This window comes from Cyprinodon variegatus, unplaced genomic scaffold, assembly GCF_000732505.1.
Source record: "Cyprinodon variegatus isolate N-32 unplaced genomic scaffold, C_variegatus-1.0 Scaffold60, whole genome shotgun sequence".
NCBI classification, from domain to species: Eukaryota; Metazoa; Chordata; class Actinopteri; order Cyprinodontiformes; family Cyprinodontidae; genus Cyprinodon; species Cyprinodon variegatus.
The window spans coordinates 951,762-967,554 of NW_015150513.1; the positions used below are offsets into that span (position 1 = coordinate 951,762).

Here is a 15,793-nt window from a genome sequence, read left to right on the forward strand (position 1 = left end):
CCCCAACCTTCAAAAAAAAAAAAAAAAAAAAAAAAAATGCAGGTCATATTACCTGTAGTTGCTGTGTTCATTGTCTATGTGAAATCGATCATAATGTGAGAAGGCTTCATTCCCCTCTCTGTCACGGAGCTGGATGTGCAGACTGTATTCCTGTGAGCTGGTCAGCTTGTGAATGATATCATTTCCCAACCAGTGTTCCCCCGATGGCTCTCCAAAGCCCTGGATTCAACACAAACAGGAAAAAAAAAAAACAATAGATGAAGTAAATATTCTCACCAAGGTATCCTGCTGTCTGGCAAGTTATTTTGTAATTAATAGGAAAATTTAGCTCACTTCAAGGCATGCACATCCATCATTCTGTTGTGTTAAAACAGTTGACTGCATCTGGGATGTAATTTAAGTGCCACACTTCGAACAGTGCAGAAAAAAATTGTTTTTTTTTAACTCTCTCAAAAAAAACCTAAGAGTATTTTAATCTATCAGTTTGAGCAATACATAAAACTTACCTTAGCAGATTCATATTGTTGTGTATGGATGTATAGTTATACAAGCTTCACTCCCCATAATGCCGTGCGTTTAGGCAGGGCTGCGTAAGTTAAGGTCCCCCCATTAAAGGAGCGCCAAACCGCCGCAACACGTATACCCTACCTGTATTACTATGCAGAAGCTTAATAAAAACAAATGAATGTTCAGCAACTTCATCTCTGCCTCCATCTATGTGTGCGTGACCTCACTCGGACACTACACACTGGCGACGAGGGGTGGAATAGTTAATCACGTTGGAAGTGAAACGAAGATGCTAGAATGACGGTGAAGTTAGCAGAAGCTAGCACAAGGATGGCAGTGTACAGCAGTGAAACAGGCTTGTGCTTTGATGAAAGCAATGAAAGTTTCAAGACATTTGAGCAAAGATTTGCACAGTTTGCGGAAGCCAAAGGAATTGAGCGAGGGAAACAAAGGGCTTTTTTCTTATCCGTAGTAGGTGCAAAGACTTTCTCATTACTGACAGACTTGCTTGCACTAAAAAAGCTGTCTGGCTGCACATTAGAAGACTTGTTAAAAGCACTGAGGGAACACTATGTGCCGAAGAAAAATGTGTTAAGTGAACGTTACTCATTCCGCGTTTGAAAGCAGCAAAACAGAGAGGCTGTAGCTGAATATGTGGCTGCATTAAAAGGACTTGCAACAACCTGTGAGTTTGGATGAGCAGCTCAGGGACCAGCTAGTTTATGGAATTTGCAGTAAAGAGCTACAAACTAAGCTGCTGAGCGCAAATACAAAGATTTCCTGTGCAGAGCATGCAATAAGAAAGGGCATCTGGAGCGAGCATGCAGAACCAGGAAGCAAGCACAACGGTGGTACGGCGCTCCTTTAATGGGGGGACCTTACCTTACGCAGCCCCGCCTAAACGCACAGCATTATGGGAAGTGAAGTTTGTATAACTATACATCCATACACAAGACAAATAATTAGCACTTCTTTTTCTGAAATCCTTAGAATAATTCATTTTGCTGTAAAAATATTATATCAAAGTATTTTTTCAACTATAACTACTGGCAGTGTTGTTTTTAAGCATTTCATTCAGTTTTTGCAAGAAAAAAGGGAATAAGTTGCATTTATATGCTGCAAATCAAATACCCTTGAGTAACAAACTTGTGTGATTACAATATACCGCAAAACAAAACTTGTTTGGTCATTTTAGAAACTACTATATAAGGGGATACTTAAATAAAACAACTGTGCCACTATTGATGAATTCAGCCATTACGTGTGTCATGAAACACTACTAGAAGGGGAAAAACAAAACAAAATACATCATAATTGATCTGCATCGAAATACAAAAATTTCATCATGGGGATTATTAAATAAAAAATTAAAAAAAAGTACTAAAATAGAACAGGGTGGGGGAATCCCTGCAGAATTACACAAATGTTATAGAAATATTAGCCTGACGTAGTCCTACTCAATTCTAGTCAGAATATGAGTCTGATACTGCTCCATAGAGCTGTGATTATGGGGCGTGTTTTGAACGAACCAGGAAAAAAAATGCCTCTGCACTCAATTGGATAGACCTACAACCAATAAGAGCAACGGAGTGCGTGATGTATGTTAAGCGACGCATAGTTGTTGTCAACAAAAATCAAAGCGTGCAGTTGCACGCCTAGAATAAGAAGGTGAGCCTTGATCGCGTTTCTCTGTTCCTCTTTTAAAATTAATTTGCTGTCGATATCTTCTAGAACAGACCTAATAGCAGAATCTACTCACCTCAACTCTCCGGCGGCAGCCATTGTTGTTGTCACCCAAGCGCGCTTTGGTCACATGGTTGATTAAGTTACTGTTGATCATCTGTCCATCATCGTATAAAGCCCGCCCTGACAATTTGATTGGATCGCCAGAGGGTGGGCGATCATACTTGCGCTACTATGGAGCAATGCCAGACCGAACTTCCCGACCTCAAACCTTGTGGGCGGGACTAAGTTCGGAATGGCACCCAGGCTATAGAAATATATGGCCAGATAGATTTTAAAGACCTCCACAGACATTAAAGGAGGCCAAAAAAAAAATTTTTGGACTTGTAATGCTTGCATGCCAGCAGAAAATTTTGTTCTGTTTAAAAGAAAAAAAATCACAGCCTGTGTTTGCAAGGTTACATTTGAACAAACCACAAAATTTCTGGATGAATATCCATTGGACAGATGAGCCAGATGCAGAGATGTCTTGCTAGAGTGCATTTGGCAAAAGCCAAACAATATTTCAGCACTCACTACTTCTACCAACTGTCAAGCTCAGCAGGGGGGTCGGATGGCTTGTTTTGAGACCACAAAACCTGGACACCTCGCAACCACTGACTCAGACATGAACTCCTCTGCATACCAAAGCATTTAGCCTGACAATCTGTCTGACAACTGAAGCCTGGCTGCAAATGGATCAAAAAGCAGGATAATAATCCCTAAGCCATTAGCAAATCAGCAGCAGAGCGGCTACCAAAAGGACAGGAGGTATTATTGTGCTGGCGAAGTTAAATTCCAGATACTAACTTCACTGAAACAACAAGGAGACATAAATGGATGACTGCTAATCTTAATAATCTGGAACAATTCTTTAAATGATTATGGAAACAAAGTCCCATGAACCTTAATACAATTTGATTTGCATATGCAGAAGATCAATACATATAATGTTTCATAGTCTGTATAGTCGATTTGGATTAGTTTTCTATTTTCTATGCTTTTATTGACAAGCTTTACAGATTTTGTATCAGTTTCTATGTTAGGCTCAGTTCTATGCCATGCTTAGGTGTCTTCTTTTTACTAATGATGCACATCTATGTCAGGGTAGGCATATTTTGGTTTTTCTTGTTGGGCTGATCTCTTTTTGACCTTTTTTGTAATAGCAAATTCAACTTATTTTATTAGTATGCTAAGCTTAGAGGAGTGGCTGTTGATCACCACTGTTTTTTTTTTTTTTCCACTCTCCGGGATCTGGTGGACTTCTCACCTCCCACATGAGGAGCAAAGAATTATCAACAAGCATAAAGATACTAGAAAATGCAGCAGTTGATTTAATCTAAAACTGATTCACAGTGTAACAGAACCCTAATACAAAGTAACAATGTGAAATGACTTGCAAAAAAATTTACATCTATTGAACATTTTTTTTTACCTTTGTCGAATTACAGCCAAAAACCTAATGCATTTCATCAAGATTTTATCACAGACTAACATAAAGAAAGGCATATTTGCCACTCAGGCGCAGGTCCTTTGCAGCAGCAGGGTTTCTTCCTACTTTTATGTTTATTCTGATGCTGCCACCACCATGTATCATTGTGTTCAAAGTGATGTCTATTATTAATTTGTACCCGCTTGAGCTAAAACTGCATTCTTGTATAAAGGCTATATGGGATTACTGGCCGCTTCTGTTTGATGGCCATTACTTTGATTCATTTTCAATTTAAAATGTTGGACTAAATTGTTCTCTCTAAGATGTTCAAAATAAAAAAAATGTAAGGATGAAACCTATTGATTTTTTTGGTATATCTAACTTATTCCTACTAAAACATAATAAGAGAGTGACCCTTAAAATTATTAATTTGCCTATAATTTATTTCTTATTGTCTCCACATTTATACACGTTTTTCCATCAGTTTGTTCAGCTTGTATTCCTTCTTTTTATTGTGGAATGATAAAATTTTTTAGTATGCCTCTGAGAGTATAAAGTTTGTCGGGTTAGGAGTAGTTCTGGAAATGACAAGTCTAGCTGTTGTTTTTTTCTCTTGACTGTGAGCAGATACGCTGCAAGGAGGCGTATAGCGTTTATCACCTGATGAGAACCCCAGGGTGCAGCATTTGATAAAGTCTGACCACAGCTTCTGAGACAGGGCAGAGACAGAAAAGCATTTCAGTGCAATCGCTATCCACCATCCATAGGGTCCCTGTGCTCCCACGCTCCCAGCTGGAGTCGAAGGTTTATCATCCACTTGAAAAAATATTGAACTTGAAAGAAGTTTACCAGTTTTTTTTGTGTGTGTGTGTTTTTTTTTTAGCTCTATTTTTGTTAGCATTTCCAGTCGCAGTTGATTTGTCAGTGCCAATCTGAAACACACTACATCCAGTCAAAACCAGCATTGCACATTTGTTCTGTGTAATTTAACAGTCTAAGGGGACTGCCTGCAATTTATTTACTGGTTTCCTAAAGCATACAGAGCACATTTCACTTATTTTAAAAGCTTTATAATCACATCTAACAAAACATAATTTAGATTTTGTGCAAAACATAGTTACAAGTGTTAAAACAATTTTGACAGACCTAGAACATTAATGCTACTTTATGGTCTCTTGTGCACACTTTAGAATGTTTTGCAGGAAAATGTAGCAATCTTAAGGACTGATGCAAATAATAATACGCTGTGAGTCAGAAATTGCAAAACATCAGTGTTTATGTATGAGAAATGTGTGTGTGTGTGTGTGTGTGTGTGTGTGTGTTCGTTTTTCTTTGGGTTGGGGTGGGGGGTTGACACAGAGCAATAGCAGGTGCAAAAACATAGGGGGTGGTAGGGAACATGAGGGCAGCCAAATGTAACAACCACAGGTCACCTGGGATCACAGGAGAGCCGCTCTCCCACGCCTTTTCATGCCAAACCACCCATGGACAGTTATTGAAACCTCCTGTGCAGTAATGCAGCGTTGGTCTACATGATCTTACAATAGTGATGCATCCTTGATGTGTTAAAAAAAGTACCGTTTTGTAGTCCTCCCATCTGCGGTGGAAGTCAACAGAGCCATTCCTTCGATGCTGCAGCACTGTCCACCCCCCACCTCTGGTCTTCATGTCACAATACACCTGCGCAGAAAAAGAAAAAAAATTGATCTAATCTCTTGATCCTGGTAGACAAAGGTTGAAAAGTTAGATTAAAAGTTGTTGGCATTATAGACAGATTGAGTAAATGTGAGATATATTGGCTAAGAAAGTTTGAGCATCTAACCACACATTTCTAGAATCACTTTCGCTCTATGAGGAACATAAACATTCATCTGTAATCTGTTCTGTCTCAAACCAGCTGATGAGAGTTAATCCATTTGTGTCCACTAGATCAGGCATCCCCAAACTCGGTCCTCAAGGCCCCCTGTCCTGCAGGTTTTAGAGGTTTCTCTGCTTCAGCACAGCTGGTTATAACGATTGCAGTAGACCAAAAGCCTGTTAATCAGCTTTCAATTAAAATCAGCTGTGCTGGAGCAAGGAAACCTCTAAAACCTGCAGGACAGGGGGCCTTGAGGACCGAGTTTGGGGATAGATAATTATACAGTGTGGCTCTTTAGCAGCTGAAACATAAAATGTATTCATGGACTCTTTGTATTTGACAGACCTGCACAGAGTGAAACTATTTTATCAACATTCTTAATTTAGGGAACATAATACTCTTTGACTCGTCTATCAGAATTATTATATGTTTTACTTTTGTACATATTGTGTCGCAAAAATAAAAATCACACTTCAAAATAATATTGTCACATTATGTGATAGACTAACACAAAAAAGAGAAGTGAAATGAAGGAAAAAAGATAGATATTATTTTGTGATGTTGCATAGAAAAGTAGATTCCCACTTTACTCATCTATGTGGATTTTTGTTTAGTTTTGTTTTGTGTGTGGGGAGGTGGGGTCCAGAGGGGTATGGGACAGAGGGACAAAGGTTAGAGTGGTTTTTGGTTAGACATTTTTGGACCTCTCTTGTGTTTAAATCTGTTAAATTGGAAAATGAAAAAAAAAAATACAAAAAAGGAGGAATCTCTGCGGCACGATGGTGCATGTTTCACTATCGGGATGCTTTGCTCTGGGTGATGGGTATTGTTTTGTCTCACACAACACACGGGGAATTATTTATGGGCCAAAGTTTCTAATTTAGTTTTCATTTGGCCAAAGTCTTTCCTTAAATGTGCTGTTTCCTACGTGGCTAATGACAAATTTGACCTGTTGAGGCTTTTCTTTATCATTATGGAGATTTTCTTTGTGAAGTGCATCACTGTTCTGTTCTTCTCTTTTGCTGCCCAAATCATTCACCGTGTGGCAAATGTAATAAAGACCCATAAAGTCAAAAAAGCTATGAGTTAGTTTTTTCAAGGTACTCTAACTTTATTTAGTGCAAGTGCAATTGGGGCTAAACTCGGTTTACTCTCAAAATCATATCTTGGAAAACAAGAAGACTCATCATTGAAGTTAACCCAATATTATGAAGAGATAAGATAAATAGCACAGCAGCATTTCTGTTATTTGAGGACTTCCATAAAAGCTCGAGGAAAACGATGGGGAAACCCTCCATTTCAGGGTGTCACACATTGATATGACCCAGATGGGCTGGAAAAACTAACATCCCAGTTTGTTCACGTATCCCAGGAGTGGGGATGGGAGGTTGGGGGTGTTTGAGGAGGAGGTTTGAACGTTTTGGGTTACAGCAGACTGTTTTTTTTCTTTCTTGGCTCCACATTTTGCAGATGCAGATGTTTGCAGGAAGAGCTAAAGAAGAATTGTACTTATTCATCGAGTGACAGATTTGGAAATCTAGACTTGTTTTAGACATCTGAAGTGTTCATCTGGACGTCCTCCAGCCTCCTGTAGTGGTAATAAGATGAGTGAGCAAATTTTCCCGGTGGGCGGAAGATTAAATGCTTTTTATTTCTTGGATCAGTTTAGGCTTAACATGTGTAATTAAATCAATAGACTTGGAAAGTATAATTTGTTTTGTTCCTGAGCACTTTATTTGGATTTTTGTATAGCATTGTCACTTTAAGTCATGAATGTTGTCAGCAGGATTGAGGAATCGCCAATTATCTCAATTTGGAATACTGAATATTTATTAAAAGTAGATTTTGTTTTACAGTTGAATCTGGCATCATTAATACAATATTAACCCTTTCGTACGACTTTATTAATAAAATAAAATGTGTAAAAATGTATAAATACATACGAGATAATAGAAATTTCTGATGGGCTGGTGGCCTGTTTAGGATCTACCCCACCTATCATCCAAAAAGAGCTTTAGATAGACACACCAGCCCCCTGTGATCCTGACTGATAAGCAGGTATAGATGATTGGTGGATGGATGAAATGACAGAAATATATATTTCTGCCAACTTCCTTCAGCCAATCCTTAAGAGTAGAGAATGATAATACTGTGTAGCTTCTAATATCCCAGCAGTCTTTTCTATGAAATCATTAAGGAACTGCATCCATTTAGGAAGAGTAACAAAAAAGTTGTGTTTGCAGTTTTCCATAATCCATATTTTAAATAGCTGGAAAAAAAAGGTTTTCTGGCTGGATAGGACCAAAATTTAATTAGTTGGTTGTGCAAAACTCCAAATATGGCCATATAGCACATCACATATGATCCAAAAGGCCCACTGTAAAGCATGGTGACACCATGATGCTGAGACAACATTTCCCATTCATGGATGTAGAAGCTGGATAGAGCTAAATACATTGAAATCTGAGGGAAAACTTGCTCAAGCCTTGATATATTCCAGCAGGATGACTAAATACAACAAAATATTAGTTTAGATTAGGGGTCAACAACCACCAGGACCTGGACAGATGCCGCATTATCGGTCTTAATTCTGAACTGTAATAAATTTGTTGTAATTAGAGCAACTGATGAGCAGAGTGTTTTAGTGATTTTATTTTGAAAGACAGCATCATCTCTGTTCAATGCATCTGACGGTACCAGCTCAGCTCTAGCCATTTCTTCTGGGTTCTCAACTTTTAAATGAACAGACAACAACAATTTATTTTAAAAGGGACAATTAGACCTAATAACTAGCTGTTGTCTCTGCTTCAGGAGTGGCTCATCATAGGGAAAAAGAAAGTTGAAAACAGTGCTTTTTAATTTCTGAACCTTTCTCTGCAAAGAGGTTCCCTGTGCACTGATTCCAGTCATGGCTAATGCCCTGTTAAACCCTACAATCTCTTGAATGGACAAAATTTTTGCAGTCTGGAGTTTTGCATAAGAATGTACCATTTTTTAAACAATGTTAATTAATATGCTTAAATAAAGACTCATTAGAGAAGTCAACTTCTTTACAAATTATGTTCTATTGCTAACCCTCCTAATGGAAGGTAGACCACACCAACAGAGACCAAAGAGTACCAAGACCTTATACTGTATAGTCATTATGTAGGATTTCTGTTTACAAAACCCCAATTTAATTTTATGAGGTAATATTTTAGTTTTCTAAGAAAAAAGTGTTTTGTCTTATGGTTTTAAGCCATAATAATCAAGGTAAAGGTTTGAAGTAAACATTTTATGTTAAATGTATCTGAATCCCATGTATTTCTTTAATTGAATAACTGAATAAATTAGTTTTTTTTTTAATAATATTTTAATATAGCGATGTTTGCGGATTATAAAAATACTTAATATTGTTTTTTTGTTTTTTTTTTCAAGGCAAGGCAATTTTATTTGTATAACACAATTCAGTACATAGACAATTCTTTTTTTTTTTTTTTCAGTGTCCTGCCTGGCAATGTGGCAAAAAGAATAAATGTCTTGATACCAAAAAGAGAGCCCGACAGATTTTACTTTCACAAGGGGAGCAGTATGGCTATTGCCATAGTGTTCCGCTTGAATTTATGCATATAAATAGCTTTATCATAATTATGCAGGGAGTTTTACAGATTATATGGACACTACAATGTAAGTGGAACAGGAAAGGAAAAACAGAAAAAAAGAGAAAAGATGAAAGAAAGAGGAGATAAAAGGGAGATAATGATAAAACATTTTCAGTCTGCTTCATCACCTACAAAGGGATGTAAAAAGAACAGCACAACCAATGGAAATGGTACAAGACATACAATAAAGTAACACCTAGATACCATCGCTGAAGTATAAGTAGTATTATTTAATCTGATATGTATTCAGTGTTACCTGAAAAATACTTAATATTCTGATAGAAAAGATACCGTGATGCAGTAGTTTATTTATAACCGCTTTGTAACTATTGAAAGTGGTAAAAAAAAAATGTGACTGCTTAGAAAATAGGTTGTTTTGCTTTTGCCCAGTTTTATACCACCACCCACCTGGCCAGACATTCTATTCTGGAATTAAATTGGAATTGTACACCGAAAGCAGCCTTGATTTAGGTAAGAAGGCTGGGGGTGCTGGAGGGGTTCGCTAACTTATGTCAGTGGAAAATGTACATTTGCCCCGGCTGGCAGGAAACACATGGCACCAGTGCCTAACTCGTGGTTGGTTATGAGAAAAAAACAAAACAAAACACAGTAATAAAAAGATGATGCCAACAGTAAACTAAAGAAAAAAGCAATGCATAACAAACATCTGTTTTTATGGATATCTTTGTTTCTTTTCTTTTTTTTTCTTGTGTTTCCCTCTGCTAAGCTGTAAGAAAGGCAACACAATCTAAGACAAGTGGATGTGATTTGCTGAAGCGATAGCCTGCTGCTGGATGCCACGGTTGACTAAGCATGAGCCAGCTCCTCCAGATGAGTGGAGAAAACTCCTTGGCTTCTCTACCATAGCACTTAGCTGCACAAACCTTTTTCCCATATCACATGAAGAATGTAAGGCTGTAGTTGCTTATTATTTCTAATTTCTTTAACATAGTATGGCATATCTAGCTACCTCAGCAACAAAAACTCAGTTAGCCTCAGTTTGAAATTATGTTAACTTTTTTTTTCCCTTTCAAGATTTATTGATACCCTGATGCAGTACATTTCTCATACAGTGTGTATGGATGTGTCTTACTGTTGCAAACATAATGTAGTTGATACAATTGGTTTCATTTCTCTAAACTAAGAAGTAAAAAGACAAAGTCCTCGGAAAAAAGTTACATGTCACTCTCAGTCAGGTGATATTTGAAAGAAAAGGTCAACAACTTGTTTATCCCTAAAGCCAAGTGCTTTCTGCCTGATTCCAAAAAAAACGTTTCTATGTTTCCACCAACAGAGTGAAGTCAGATTGAGACACCAATTAGCATTTCTCAAACTAAAATGATGCATGTGAAAATCTCTTTAAACATGTTTTCTATCAGTACTACTTTTGCAAGGCAGCACTGAACTCAAATCAGGTGGTTTCAAAATATGAAAATAATTTATAGCTACAAGGAATAAATCCTCTATACCTTTACATCCTGTGTTGAGTTGTGCAGTCGTATGCTGTATAATCCACTCTCTTTCCCTCCTGACCGCAGAATTTCAGCACAGTCTTTGAAAGTTTGTCTCTTGTTCTTGGGCTTTCTGGAAATTTCTGCAGAAACACAGTGGCACATTTTGACAGAATTACAATTACTTAAGGTTTTTACAGTCAGTTCCACATTGCACTGAGTTTACTGTTGAAACTGTTTAAAGTTTGTCTAGTTTAATTGAGATTTACATAGCTAATACTACCTTACCTAGATTAAATTCCCTGTCTGTTATGGTAGAGTTGCTCTTCTTGTGTACATTTGTATGTATTGTTTAAAATGTCTGTGGATGTGTTAATCCAAACAGTACCCACAAAGCCTTACCATTGCATTGACTGACTTTAGTGAGCAGCTGCTCAACAGTGTCCGCCAGCCTTGCCTGCTGCCTCTGTAGTGCAGTACTATTGAGTGTTGAGCTTTCAAGTTCACCTTCAAGCTGACTGACCAAGTGACTGTGCCTCTCCAGAACATCTTGAAGCTGCTGTTTTTCACCCAGCAAATCCTGCAGCTCCTTCCCATAGCGTGCCTCCAGTGCTAAAAGCCTTTGTTCTAGAAAGCTAAAGAAGAACTAGGTTAGTTTTCACAGCATTGGCATAGGGTTATTTGCAATAAATAATACATGTGGATGGAGGTGCATTACATTTAACTTTTAAAGCAGATATTTAAAAAAAATGCAAATTTAACTAAGGATGATGAATAGAACTCTGCAAAACTGTCTCACTATGCTAACATCATATAAACACCTGTACCACAGCCGCGCTCACAGATGGCTCAGTATGCCGAAATACTCCATCATGCCCTGAAGGCATCAACCTGGCAGTAGTTATGGTAATATATCTGTGTGTGGGTGTGTGTGTGTTTCTCTTTGTGTGTGTTTTGTGTGTCTGCAAGAGTGGCACATTGTAGCTAAATGAAGATCATCTATTCTAGCAGCTTGATCTTTATGGCTTTGACTAATGACTCGCAAACAGTTATTTATTGAAACAATCCAACCACCTAGACTGAACAAGCTACTTCAATGGTCTCTGCAGACAAGGATTACATACACTCTGCATGGATCCACAGTCTCCCACTTTAGCCATCCACTCAGCATGTGGCGTTGATGGATCGATCCAAATAAAATTTTACATTGCTTCCTACTTATGTTTGCTTTGACGGGAAATAACTCAATTAAAGCAGCAAAGTGTGCTTTCAATTTTTTCACTGCTTTGTGCATTCAAGTGTGAGAATCAGTCGGAGTATAGAAACCAGACCAGCCAAGTGTTCATAGTTAGAGGAGTTGGCAGTATAGAAATATTTAACTATTTTACTTATTCAAATTCTGCTTATGGTATTCTTTTTTTTTATTGTTATTTTAATTGTAAAGTATTCATGGCTAGACGGCTGTTCTCCATACCTCTGCAGTTGGGTTTGCCTCCTGCTGATACTATTTTATACGCAACGCCTAAGAAAACAAACACGTGTCTGTGCCCATTTTTATCTTGGCAGGAGCTCAGAAACATCTCAGAATCTCAAGCACCTAGTTTTAGACTATTATAGCTGCACCTACAGCCACCTCTGCCCCTGAATTTTCAAAGATAAATACATGTATTTACACATCAGAGCCATGTCATCATTAGAGAAAACAATGATGAATAAAAAGGCACCACAGATTTATAGAAGAGGGAATCTGTAACAAGTGCTGATGGCAGAGTAGCATGATCCCCTGTAGGTCACATCGAACAGCTTGTTGGAAAGATAAGCAAGGGGATACAAAGACTGCACCCTTTTGCTCCGTCTATAACCCAGATAATCCCATAGTTTTGTGAGAAATTTTAGAGAAAGTCCCTACTAAGAAGCATTACCCATTTGATCATAGGATTATACGTCTCATTATATGAGGAGTTTTACAAGTTAGTGGCCCACTGTGAAAAATTGTTGAGGTGTTTCATTATAATTTTATAATTGTATCAGTACGTGTTTCATGAAAGGTATTTATGGCTGGTGTTAACAATTAGGGGAGAATTATGCCTTTCCCTGTTTGCCCACACAAGCACATAGGCATTTTTTTTTTTTTTAGCCATTGCTTTTACCAAGGCAAAATCCACAATCTAACTCAAAATGCTGCTTCTTATATTGCAAAATATACCCTAAATACAATTAATAAGTAAAGTACACCCCTGGTACATGCATTCAGGGAATTATTGTATTCAACTGCTTTTCTCCATTTGTTTTTTTGTTCTTGTTGGTCATCATTTGAGGACTAAAAGAACTGTATACAGTCTGTAACAGTGATCTTCAGTTGTTCAGGTAATTACCTTACTATTGACATTTTGGTGACACCAATCCTGCAACATGCTAAAAGGAGTTAAGCATGGATTAATTCAGTGAAGACAACATATATTTTTAGTATGGCATAAGATTATCCATCTAAGTAGTTTATATTTATTGAGGTGGACCCAAAAATTCTTTGGGAAATAAACCGTGAGTTTTTACTTATGGGACATGCCTAAAAATCATCCAAATAGGGTACACCTAGTACCCACACCTCTCCTGTGGAACGAACTACCAGTTTTATTCTGTGAGGCAGACACCCTGTCAACTTTTAAGGGTAGGCCTAAAACTTTCCTATTTGATAAAGCTTATAGCTATCTCTATAGTTATGCTGCTATAGACTTAAACTGCTGGAGGACATAGGGACCCTTTTTTCATATTTCTGCTTCATTCTATCTCTATTCTACCACTCTGCAGAATGTGTTAGTTCAATCTCTAACCCTATGCTCCCACTGCTTTTTCTCATAGTAGCTTGATCCTGTCTGTTCCTGTTTGGCTGTGACGCCATCCTGGAAAGAAATATCAGCTGTGTTGCTGCCATCATCCCTTTGTTTATAGATGTTCAAACTTGGCCTGTTTCTCAGTGTAGTCCTGTTTCTCCGGCTGTGACTGGTTGGATGTGCTCTGTTCATCCTCTGACATGGGAGCTGGCTCAGAGCTCGTCTGCCTGGCTCTGTGTTTGCTTCTGTCTCCTTGAACCCGAGTGGGCCTCGGCAAATGGCAGATCATGAGTCTGCTTCTGCTGGAGGTTTCTTCCTGTTAAGAGGGAGTTTTTCCTCTCCCCTGTCGCTAAAATCATGCTTAGTGTGAGGGATTGCATGCGAGTCAATAAGTCGATGCAATCAACTGGTTTTCCTTAGAAAACTTTTAATCAAATTCACTGTATCATCTGGTTAAATTGTAAAGTGTCTGGAGATAACATATTGGGAATTGACGCTAAATAAATAAACTGAATTGATCCTTTTTTCCCCCCAGCTGTTATTGTCTTTACACTGTCACAAGTACAGAGTAACGAAATTAACTCTCTGCATTTAACCCATCCCCTTGGAAAGCAGTAGGCTGCCATTGTGCAGCACCTAAGGAGCAGTTTGGGGTTAAGGGTCTTTGCTCAGGGACACGGAGTGGTAGTCTATGGGATTGGGGCTCGAACGCACAACCTCAGGATTCCAAACTCTTTACCCTAACCACTAGGCCGCCACTCCCCAGATGTCGAAAGCACATCCTCAGCAGCGTTTAGAGTGCCAAGTTGACTGAGTGGATCAGCCTATCTTTAAGGCTTAGCATAGCCACCCTGAAGATTAAACTTCCTTTTACTTCGCTTTACTTTGCTCACCTGTTTTTGTCACTGAGGCGTGCAATTTCTTGAGTCTGCAGGAGAATGTGTTTCTCCAGGCGGTTCGTAAAGAGTGAGTATTCAAGCAGCTGTATCTCGAGGCGACTTGTCTTGTTTAACACCTAGAGATTGACAGAGGGTTAAAAAACATAAGCCTATCACACCTTCAGTATAAAATGCCAAGTTCAGCTGTGAATTCCTTACAATCACACCTTTGGGGATAAACAGCCTTGCTTAACAAATTACAAATCCTAGAATGTGTCCCTACTGATCCCTGAAACAGTTTTTGGTTGCAGATAAAACACAACGAGGAAAATCTAACTTGAATATTTATACAGGTTTCAGTTCTTTATCAACCTTTGATAAGAGAAAAAGTAACAGCAAAACAGCCCAATCTGTAATAACAAGTCTAGTATGATTGAAATCACATCTGTGTTGTGCTACTGAGGTTTATGTTTTAATTGGCTTATTGTCAGTCACTACTTGCAGCTCATTGTGTCAAAGTCTGTGGAAGTAAATACCAGCTGCTGCCGACACCTTTGGGCATGGCTTCTCAGCAGATTGTCTGATTTCCATTTTAATTTGATACTTTCAAAAATGCTTTCGCACAAACATGATTTTTTTCATGAGCATGTATGACCCATGCTAATTTTCTTTAGACTTGACTACAAAACAATTAATTCAAAAAAATCTTATTCTCATCTTCTTAACTTTCTCACCTGGGTCTCAACATCTGTCAATTTGCGAGTCTGCTCTGCCGATTGGCTGAGCAGGTTGGTTCCCATCTCCAGCATAGCGGCTGTCTGGGTGTGCACAGTCGCCCTCTTTATCTCTTCCATACCAGAGCGCACATTCTCCTGGATGAAGTTTTCTAGCTATAAGGAGAGAAACCATGACAAATGTATATTATTTCAAAGACGACAAGAGCTTTTCTGGAATCAGGAAATGTTGGGCCTTTTTGGGAACTAACAGGTCCTTATATTAACTGTAGCTTTCAAAGTATTCATAGCTGCTGAATGTCTTTTTGACTGTTGCATTATAACCAAAAAAGTTAGTATACATGTTGCGAAGCAGCAAGCAGCATCATTAAGACCAAAGACAAACAAGACAGGGCAGGGATAATGTTGTGGGGAAGCTTGTCTTTAACTAAACAGAAGGGCATTAATCAGAGAAAAAAAAAAAAAAAACAAGCAAAAGAACAAAAAAATATGGGGGAGCTGCACACATCCACATCTTAGTTTAAAGAGCCTTTTGATTTTGTAACTTTCTTGTAAAATTTGTTATGCACTTCATAAATGTTGCCTTTGTGTACGAGTGGCAGGAAGAACGCCAATGTTAAAAGAAAGTCAGAAAAACAAAACAGACAAATCATGTAGCAGGAATCAGAATCAGATCTATTGCCAAGTCGGTTTGCACTTACAAGGAATTTAACTTTGTGTTGATGGTGCAGACAAATTA

At 38.2% G+C, this 15,793-nt stretch overlaps 1 protein-coding gene across 2 annotated transcripts in view; it reads right to left on the reverse strand.

Annotated features, from left to right (window-relative positions):
- LOC107082728 (angiopoietin-2-like) overlaps positions 1-15,793 on the reverse strand; it is a 37,860-nt gene that overhangs the window by 9,274 nt on the left and 12,793 nt on the right. The window contains exons 2-7 of one of the 2 annotated variants that reach the window (XM_015371539.1): positions 15,055-15,210; positions 14,336-14,457; positions 11,119-11,246; positions 10,630-10,754; positions 5,240-5,341; positions 53-219 (exon numbers count right to left, since the gene is read on the reverse strand). In XM_015371539.1, the coding sequence (XP_015227025.1) occupies positions 53-219; positions 5,240-5,341; positions 10,630-10,754; positions 11,119-11,246; positions 14,336-14,457; positions 15,055-15,210 (800 nt within the window). Of the gene's footprint in view, positions 1-52; positions 220-5,239; positions 5,342-10,629; positions 10,755-11,013; positions 11,247-14,335; positions 14,458-15,054; positions 15,211-15,793 lie in introns of both variants that reach the window. The other variant, XM_015371538.1, reaches the window with a different exon arrangement.